This window comes from Peromyscus maniculatus, chromosome 7 (assembly GCF_049852395.1).
Source record: "Peromyscus maniculatus bairdii isolate BWxNUB_F1_BW_parent chromosome 7, HU_Pman_BW_mat_3.1, whole genome shotgun sequence".
Lineage (NCBI taxonomy): Eukaryota > Metazoa > Chordata > Mammalia > Rodentia > Cricetidae > Peromyscus > Peromyscus maniculatus.
The window spans coordinates 29,143,982-29,154,052 of record NC_134858.1 but is presented as its reverse complement, the minus strand read 5'-3'; the positions used below and the strand labels follow the sequence as shown (position 1 = coordinate 29,154,052).

General features: G+C 43.7%; 1 protein-coding gene across 3 annotated transcripts in view; it reads left to right on the top strand.

Annotated features, from left to right (window-relative positions):
* The window catches only part of Tmem45b (transmembrane protein 45B), a 43,506-nt gene extending 34,482 nt beyond the window's left edge, over positions 1-9,024 (top strand). For 2 of the 3 annotated variants that reach the window (XM_006997653.4, XM_076575934.1), the window contains exons 2-6: positions 3,108-3,307; positions 5,678-5,887; positions 6,316-6,500; positions 7,139-7,284; positions 7,995-9,024. In XM_006997653.4, coding sequence (XP_006997715.1) covers positions 3,124-3,307; positions 5,678-5,887; positions 6,316-6,500; positions 7,139-7,284; positions 7,995-8,106 — 837 coding nt within the window. In that variant the 5' untranslated portion in view covers positions 3,108-3,123 and the 3' untranslated portion in view covers positions 8,107-9,024. Of the gene's footprint in view, positions 1-73; positions 149-3,107; positions 3,308-5,677; positions 5,888-6,315; positions 6,501-7,138; positions 7,285-7,994 lie in introns of those variants that run through there. The other variant, XM_076575935.1, reaches the window with a different exon arrangement.
* The last annotated feature ends 1,047 nt before the right edge of the window (positions 9,025-10,071 follow it).

Here is a 10,071-nt window from a genome sequence, read left to right as displayed (position 1 = left end):
AAAAAAGGAGGAGGAGGAGGAGGAAGGAATGAAGACATACTAACTGAAATATCTTCCAAATTTGATGAAGAACTTTACATTATAGACCCAAAAAGCTCAACTGAAATCAACTTTTAAAGAAAGAAACACCAAAGAACCTGGCATAGTGGTGAGCATTTGTGACCCTGGCACCCAGAGATGTTAAGTTCAAGCCAGCTTGTCCTACACAAGACACCATTTCAAAACAAAAACAAAACATACAGAGAACCTCTCACACACATACATCATAGTCAGTGACATGGCTGAAATCTACTGTCAGCAAGCAAATTTTGAAAAGCAGCAAGAAAGGACTCGTTACATTTAGAGGAATTATAATACAATTGATGATTTTTTTTTTAATCAGAAAGTACCTCAGTAACACCAAGAGTTCCATGACCTTATACATGCACAGAAAGGGAGGGGAGGGGAGGGGAGAGGAGGGGAGAGGGAGAGATGAGAGAGAGAGACTGTTAATGAATGAATAATGAATGAATAACTATGAGGAAGCTAGACTGCTTGGTGAAAGCATTCATCTCCCAAAGATAGTCAATGAAGCCTAGAATGGGTGACTGCTTCTTCAAATGTAGAAAAGCAAAAGAAAACTTAACATGACAAAGAAACATGAGAGCCCCAAAGAATAGAACAACATTCACACAAAAGCCATTCCAAAGAAACGGAGAGTTATCAATTACCAGAACACAGTTGCAAATAACTGCTTTAAGGAAACACAGTAAGCTACAATAGAATAGACTGATGAAGAAATCAGATCATCAATTTAAGAACAAACCAGGAAGTCCAGCAATAAGAAACCCCATGGAAGAGGCCCCATGCCTGAGTCATCAGCCCCCATGCCACCACCACAGCCAGCATGCCTGGCAGTGAAGTCCATGGCATGGGTCAGGCGTGTGTCATAGCTCCAGTCTCCCCCCCCCCCCCCCCCCCCCCCCGAGACAGGGTTTCACTATGTAGTCCTGGCTGTCTTGGAACTCACTCTCTAGACCAGACTCACTCTCGAACTCAGAGATCTGCCTTCCTCTGCCTCTTGAGAGCTGGGAATAAAGGGTGAGCTGCCACCGCCTGGCAGCTCCAATCTTAGGAACAAAATGAGAGCAACAGCCATGGTTAAACCATTTGCTTCTCTAAAAGTGGGGAAATAAAAAAATTCAAGAAGGGTCTGCATGAGACATGGAGAAATTTCCTTCATCCTGGTTAAAAGACCAGGGAGAGGCATATCCCTGTCAGCACTCTGACGGTCACAGAGACATGGTAATGTAGAAAGAAAAACTTAGGATTTACTACCATGTTGAGCTTTCCTGCTGGTTCTGAGGAATTTAAGCAGTCGAGAATTGCTTGTTCATTATGTATCATGACCATGAAAAATGAGTCTCCATGCTTGTGTCAAGAATCTTTCTTGCTGGGCAGTGGTGGCGCACGCCTTTAATCCCAGCACTCGGGAGGCAGAGGCAGGTGGATCTCTGTGAGTTCGAGGCCAGCCTGGTCTCCAAAGCGAGTTCCAGGAAAGGTGCAAAGCTACACAGAGAAACTCTGTCTCAAAAAAAAAAAAAAAAAAAAAAGCTTTCTCTCATCCTCCATGTTCTTTTAGTCACCACCAAGTTCCTAAGGAAAAATAACACTTTCTTCAGAACAAATCTTAGTCAACTTAACTTTGATAAACGAAATAAAAGCACATCATGTCTGAGTTTTAGTAACGTATCTTCCCAGTTTGGCGGACATGGCACTGTGCTTGCACTGGCACATCTCTAGACGAACTTGTATATGTTGTAATTTATCTTTTGTCCATTGTCTATGGTTTTTCCTTACTAATTTGTAAAGGCTGGGCCTGGAGCAATGGCTCAACAGTTAAAGAGTGCCAGTTGCTCTTCAGAGGATCTGGGTTTGATTTCCAGCACCCACATGGCAGCTCACAACTGTCTGTAACTCCAATTCCAGAGAATCAGACTTTCTCTTAGACATGCACACAGGCAAAACACCCATACGCACAAAATAAATTGCATTAAATTTGAAAAAATAAGTAAAAAAAAAAAAGTAAGAGCTTTATAATGTAATTGACATTCATTGTATAGCTACCACAGTTTCCAGATTTGTTACCTTTCCAGCTTTTAAATTAATTACACTTGTGTGTTTACACATGGGTGTGTGTGCCATGGTGTGCATTTAGAGGTGAGAGGGCAGCTTGTGGGAGTGGGTCTTCTACCAACGTTAGACTTGGGTCGTCCAGCTCAGTGGCAAGTACCTTTACTCACTGGGCCATCTCATCTGTCCCCTTTTCATCTTTGTGACATAAAAAAATGCTTATGTAATAAACTTTCTTTTCTCTAATAGTCTCCTTTGCATCTATGCCTCTAACAGCTTTTACACTGAACTCAATACTTACCTGTCCTCCACTTCTCCCACACCATTTCTTTTTAACAAAGCCTCAGGGCCAGCCGTCTTCTCTGCATCCCTAAATTACCTGACATACAATAATACTACAGGGATGTAAAAGCTTTTCACATAAAAAGAGTTGATCCTTGTTCGTGCGGCTCATAAATTGCAATCGATTTTGCTTCTAGAGGGGATGGGTTTTTTTGAGGCAGGATCTCATGTAGCCTAAGCTGGCCTTTCATTCCCTAGGTTGGTGAGGATGATCTTGACCATCAGATCCTCTGCTTTCCACCTCCCAAGTGCTAGGATTATAGGCATGCAATGTACCACCACCATGATGGGCTCAAACTACATAGAGTGGAAAGACTTTTTTTTCATCCATGCAAAACAGCTGGGCATGTTGGTGTATCCTTGTGGTTACAGTGCTAGGAAGACAGGCAGATCTGTAGAGCTCACTGGCCAGCCAGCCTAGCATGATGGGCTCCAGGCCAGTGAGAGGCCTTGTCTTAGAGTAAGGTGGATGGTACTCCTGAGAAGCAATACCTGGGATTGCCCTCTGGCCTCTACACACATACACACACACACACACACACACACACACACACACACACACACACACACACACCACACACGGGGCGCTATGTGTCTATATGTATTTATATGTCTTCATCATTCAGTTACCTTACAGTTGTCCCATCTTTTAGGTGTCCTAAAACACTGATGGCAAACTTTAAGGGCCATGCTCTCCCAGGGAGTTTCTTTCTGCTGTTTGGACTATGGTGGTCAGTGAAGTACCCACTGAAGTACTTCCATCAAAAGGGCCTGAAGAAGAACAGACTGAGCCAGCAGCAACAGCGCATTGAGATCATTGAAGGTGCAGTCAAGACTTTGTTCGCAGTCATCGGTAAGGACAGAATTTTGTCTGCGGTATCTCCTCTCACACCCAGCACCTTCAACCCATTTTCCTGGATCCTGTGAAATAGACGTCTTCCTAGCAGGGATAACAGGACAAGATCTTAGGTGACTGCAAGTCTGTCTTATTTTGCTACCCATGTGTACAAAGCTTGAATATCAAAAGCTAACGGGCCCTTACATTATATACACTATGAAAAACTACCAAGTAAACCACAGTTTTTGCCCTACAGAAGTTGCAGGAACAGAACAAATACTACGTGGAAAACAGAAAATACAAATAAAAATTGGGAGGGGGTAATTTTTTAAAGCAATGAAAAGCATTAAATAGGATTTAGTTTAAAATTTAAAAAAAAAAAATAGTCCTTTTCTAGATCTCAGAGTTAACAACCACCTCACTGATGTATCTTCCACCCACAAGCAGCAAGCATTTGCCAGGAGGGGTGTCCACAGGGAGGCCAACAAGGCAGGCAACAGAAAGGCTGGAAAGTCCTCAGAGGGCTGCGAGGGATTTGAACCCTGCCTCTTTCTCCCCAAACCCCCCACTGCTGCTCTGCAGCAGCTCCTCAGGGACCGTCAGTGACAACAGCAGCAAGTGCTCCTCCCGGATCCACACCTGCCGAGGGGCCCGAGGGAGCTTATTCTCAGGTGGCCTCCGCCACTTGGCCTCGGCCTACCATTGTCTGGGCATGAAGCAGTGCCAGGAATGCCCTCCTGCGGGCAGAACTTAAACACCCGCCAGATCTAGCCAAGACTTCCTGCAGGCACCACCAGCTCTTTGTGGAGCTCATGAGTAAGAAGACCACACATATGTCTTGATAGTAAGGAAAGCGTCAACACTGACTTTTAAAAAAAAGAAAAAGAAAGAAAGAAAAACCGCTAAATTGCATTTGCCATCCTGGCTGGGTGAAAGTGACATCTGTTCAGTACCTCCAGTGCTCCTGCCGGATGCCAGCAACTCGGTGTTCTGAGTACTGGGAAACAGTGGGAAGCACACATAGTCTCCACTTCACAGGGCTTCCATTCTATTATCAGGGGCACTTTTCCTGGATCATTTCACAAACTTCCCAATCCCTTATAGGTGAATGCAAATTTGAATGACTTCCAGGAGTCCCTCAAAATAGTTTAGATACCGAGCATAAAGGCCAATCTGCCTTTTAAACGTGATAGAAAGTGGAAGGGACAAAAGCCATGAGTGATACAGGCTGTAATCCCTGCACTTGACAGTCAACAAGATGGCAAATTTGGGGCTAGCCTGGGCTTAACATTGAGATTGTCTCAAAAAGCAAAAACTAAACAAAGCAAAAAGAGAGAGTGACAAGAACCATGAGCTACCTCACTTTTGTCTCTCTAGGCCCCATGGCTGGCAACTGTGAGGCCTTACATTGCTCACCAGTGTTGTAAACCAAGGGCTGAGGAAGGTTACTCACTCTATGGCAGCCCCAACACATACCCAGGAGCAGCTTCCCTCTCTCAGGCCTGCACATTGGTCATCGCTGTGGCTTCTAGTCAGTGTCCTTTCAGCCTCATTCTCTCTTGGATTTCTGCATTGCTCACTGATACATAATCCAAAGAACACAGCAGGCTTTCTTTTGGGCCACCAACCAGCTCCCAAACCATGATGCAGAGACCTATCAGTTATGAATGCTCAGCCTTATCTTATGTTTGTTCACTAGTCTTATAACTTAATTCAACCTCTTTCTCTTCATCTATGTTTTGTCTCGGGGCTTTTTACCTTTCTTTCATTCTGTATGTCCTACTCCGTGTCTGCTGGCTGGTAGCTGCCTGGCTGGCCCCTGGTGTCTCCTTCTCTCCCTCATTCTCTTCTTCCTTCTTAACCTTAGATTTCTCCTCCTACTTATTCTCTCTGCCCAACAGCCCCACCTATCCATCTACTGCCTAGCTATTGGCTATTCAGCTTTTCATTAGACCAATCAGGTGCCTTAGGCAGGCAAGGTGAAACAGCAGCACATCTTCACAGTTAAACAAATAGAACCCACCTTTGCCTAGTTAAAGTAATATTCCACAGCAAAAGATCAGTGTCTTGGTCACACTATCATCTAAGGGGAAAGGCTCTATTCTATCTCTGCTGGGGAGCAGATTCCCTGGTGACCAGTATGTTCTATTTCTATCATGGCTTCTGCCCTATCCTCAAACCCTGAAGGAACATCTGGGGACAGGTGTTTGCACAGGCTTCTCAGAAACATTTTGTATGGCAATAGTTCCGCAGTCAGTCTGCTGCCATGTTGGCCACTGTCACCCATATCTGGACCTGGCTTGCATCTTCAGGCGATTTTTGCTATCTCATGTTTGTCTTGTTGAAAGCTTCCCCATTTCCGTTTTCGCTCTTACTTCCTGGCAGGGATCCTGGCAGAGCAGTTTGTTCCAGATGGGCCTCACCTCCACCTCTACCATGAGAATCAATGGACAAAGCTAATGAACTGGCAGCACAGCACCATGTACCTGTTCTTTGGTATCTCAGGACTCATCGACATGCTCACCTACCTTTACTTCAACATTGTGCCCCTAGGGGTAGACAGAGTGGTTTTAGCTATGGCAGTATTCAATGAAGGTAAATTGGATGGGGAAAGGGAAAGAAAAATGGATAAGTTGAATTTACCAGAGATCAAAATTTAAAAGAAATGTTAATGTATAATGACTTTCTCAGAAAATCAATTCTCAAGACGTATATGTGCGTGTGGATGTTCACTCATTCATCCAACTTCTTACAAACCAGCACCATAGCTGACCTATGACACCTACTGTATTGCTGTCATGGAATCTGCAGACAGATACATTCTTTTATAGTTTCAAAAGACCTACAAAGTGAACAGTCTGCATGTGTTTGCTGCCGGTTAATATCATGTAAACTGGCTTCCTGAAATGCTAAAGAATGTTGATTTAAGTATAGGGGGGGAAAATTCCAATAATCCGGAAAGGCCAGAGTGAATCTTAAGTAGAAACAAGCAAGTTTCTGACGGCTATCATTGGTTTGCACAGGTTTTCTCTTCTACTACCACGTTCACAACCGACCTCCACTGGACCAGCACATTCACTCACTCCTGCTGTTTGGTTTGTTTGGAGCAAGTATCAGTATCTTACTGGAGGTGATCTTACGGGACAATATTGTGCTGGAACTTTTCCGAACCAGTCTCCTTATTCTTCAGGGAACCTGGTTCTGGCAGGTGATCATCCACATTCAAGCTCCTCATATGGTCTGGGTTGAGAAGCCCCCTCAGAAATGCCCAAGAAAAATGCCCAAGTGACTTGTTGCCTGAAAATACAGCAGATAACGTGGGGGTAGGAGGTGAGGGTGTGGTGTCTGGTCCAGATGACCTTTTTATCCCCACACCACCCCTTGACCTGTGCAATTTTTCTCCACTGATAGCTTGCTGGTACACTGACTGATACTCTGTATTTACTAAAGTACACATATAAAATGCAAGCCCTAAAGTTGAGGTTTTTTTGTTTTTTGTTTTTGTTTTTTGTTTTTTTCTGAGACAGGGTTTCTCTGTGTAGCTTTGCACCTTTTCCTGGAACTCACTTGGTAGTCCAGGCTGGCCTCGAACTCACAGAGATCCGCCTGGCTCTGCCTCCCGAGTGCTGGGATTAAAGGTGTGCGCCACCACCGCCCGGCGAGTTGAGTTATTTTTAAATCATCCTATAAAACAACCAAACTTAACTTTCCTGTGAACAGGGCTTGTGGTGTGACTCATGCAGGAATTGAGATAGTGTAGAACATACAGAGCCATCTGTGGGCCATGGAGACAATCAGGTTGCTTCTCAGACAACCAACCAGAAACTTTCTCCTCTGCTCCTACAGATTGGATTTGTCCTGTTCCCCCCCTTTGGAACACCAGAATGGGACCAGAAAGACATGGACAATGTCATGTTTATCACCATGTGCTTCTGCTGGCACTATTTGGTGGCCCTTTGCATCACAGCTATCAACTACTCCCTTGTTTACTGGTACGTCTGAAACAAATTTTGTCAAGTTTTTCCTCCCTAACTGGACTCGAAGTGTTGGTGGTTAACTTCTACTGCTTAATGACTGCTGACTGCATGCTAAGCTCTGCACAAAGTGCTCTTCATTTGTAGGGCCGTTACCTAACTATTGACTCCTTGTACTTCCTGTCCCAGGCACCACATGTTGTGACCCCTTTAATCCTCCTCACTTTACTATTTATTGTTTCATTTTTAACAAACGGGGAAACAAGGCTCCAAAAGGCTGAGTAATTTGACCAACTACTAAATGGACACAAAGCTGAAATTTGGCATGTGTTATTATGGAGACCTGTTACTGTGTAAGCTGCCCCTGACTCCCCCCCCCCCAGGTCTTATTTCCCTAGACTCAAAGGAGATAAACTTCACCCAGAAGAACCCCAGAGACAAAAAAAAAAAAAAAAAAAAAGTTTCCTCCAGCTCTACTTTCTTGTCAGTAAAATAGCTAGATGGTAAGAGGCCTAAATCCACTAAATCTAGTCTCAAGAATATTTTGGTTACCATTGAGTCTTTTTCTCTACTGTGAATAGAATCCTAAGAAGGCACATGTGTAGATGTGCTATCACTGTGTTTAATAGACACCTGAAAAAAGGCTCTGCTGTTCTCTTACATCATAGAGTTAGTGAACAGAGGACTTCAATGGCTGATTTAATTAATGGTTCTTCTGTCTACCACAGCTTTCTGAGTCGGGTGAAGAGACATGCAGAAGGAGAAATCATTGGCATTCAGAAGCTCAAGTCTGACCACACTTACCAGTCAGCCCTTTTGAGTGGCTCGGATGAGGAGTGACATCAGGCCTTGGGGAAGTGGAGCCCTGACATCCTTTGTGAATAGCTGGAGTGAATGCAGCATGTCCCCTCTACTTTAAGGCTTGCTTTAGTGTGCTCTTAGCGCTCCACATTTGCGTTCCTCATCTAATACAAAGCCAGAGGCTCAGATACAGGAAAATAGATCTCAGGTGTTTTTATGTACCACGCTATTTGGTTACTTAAGTATAACTGAACTTACAAAGTCTGTATTAGAGTAATGCCATTCATACAGAAAAATGAACACCTTTCAGTAGCAAGCCTGTTCTTGTAGAGGAATTGCTGTAAGACTCTGAACACCTCCAACAGGACGTGACTGTGTGGATGAAGTGAACTGTGACTCTGACAGGACATTACGTGCTGCTTCGGATAACTTGCCCCTCTTCTCTCAATCACGCAGGTCCTTTCTTCTCAGAAATGTGTCAGGACTTAGGGAATGACAGACAGTGCCTTCAATTCAGAGTCAAATTCTAACATGTTTTTTAAATAATAAACTCATGAGCTTTGGTATTTGAAATGTTAACTTTTTAAACATTTTCTAGTAAGTCATACCAGAGCACTGCATTTTGGCCTTGATTAGAGATAGAATTGGGTGAAAGACAATTTTCTTATATTAAGTAGCTAGTTCACAGTTCATAGCTCAGCTGAGAGCTGAAACTCCGTCTGATTCCTCAACATTATCCCATTGAGGGACATTATATAGCAACTCTGTACCCCCTAGATAGAGGGGGGAAATCAGTTTATCGAAGGCCTTCAATTTTAAAATAGCTAAAACCAAAGGGTAAGGATTTAGAATTCTTAATATAGACTTGATATTGTGCTGCTGATTCTGGATGTTTTGTGTGGTTTATTTTTTATAACTTTCCTCAACAAGTATTTATTAAACATCCTAACACTGAAATATTTGCAAGGATTAATGAGATGTCCATCAAGGAATTGACAGTATAATGCAAGAGAGAACTCCTGAGGCTATCGTTAGGCAGTGTGATGGGCACTCTTAAGAAGTGCAGGGGCTGGGGCTGAGAAATGGCTCAGAGGTTAAGAGCACTGGCTGTTCTTCCAGAGGACCTGAGTTCAATTCCCAGCAACCACACAGTGGTTCTCAATCATCTGTAATAAAATCTGGTGCCCTCTTCCAACCTGCAGGGATATATGCAGGCAGAACTCTGTATGCATAAAGTACACACACACAAAATAAAAGTTCAGGGGCAGGCTGGGTGGCGGCGGCGGCGGCGGCGGCGGCGGCGGCACATGCCTTTAATCTCAACACTTGGAAGGCAGAGACAGGTGGTCAAGGCCAGCCTGGTCTACAAATTGAGTACCAGGACAACCAGGAGCGATAGATAGATAGATAGATAGATAGATAGATAGATAGATAGATAGATAGATAGATAGATAGATAGATAGATAGATAGATAGATAAACAGAACAGCAAACAAACAAAAGTACAGGGGCTGGAGAGATGGCTCAGCATTTAAGAGCACTTACTGCTTTTCCAGAGGACCCGAGGACCCAGGATTGGTTTCAAGCACCCACATGGCAGCTCACCACCATCTACAATTCCAGTTCCAGGGGATCTGTTATTCTCTTCTGACCTTCAGGGGCATCAGACACACATGTGGGACACATACATACATGCAGGCAAAACACCCACACACATAAAATTCAAATTAGTAAACCTGAAAAAAAAAAAAAAAGGACTACACACAAACCACAAAGGAAGGAGCAGAGGAGAAATGGTGAGTTGGACCTTTAGAAAAGGTACAGCAGGCATAGAAAATAGTATATACAAAGCCACAATACAACATGGGGAACTAAACATACACATCAGTTCCTGTGTAAAAAGGGGCTTCTGCATGAAATTTGCAGGCAAATGGATGGAACTAGAAAAAATCATCCTGAGTGACATAACCCAAACCCAGAAAGACAGTCATGGTATGTACTCACT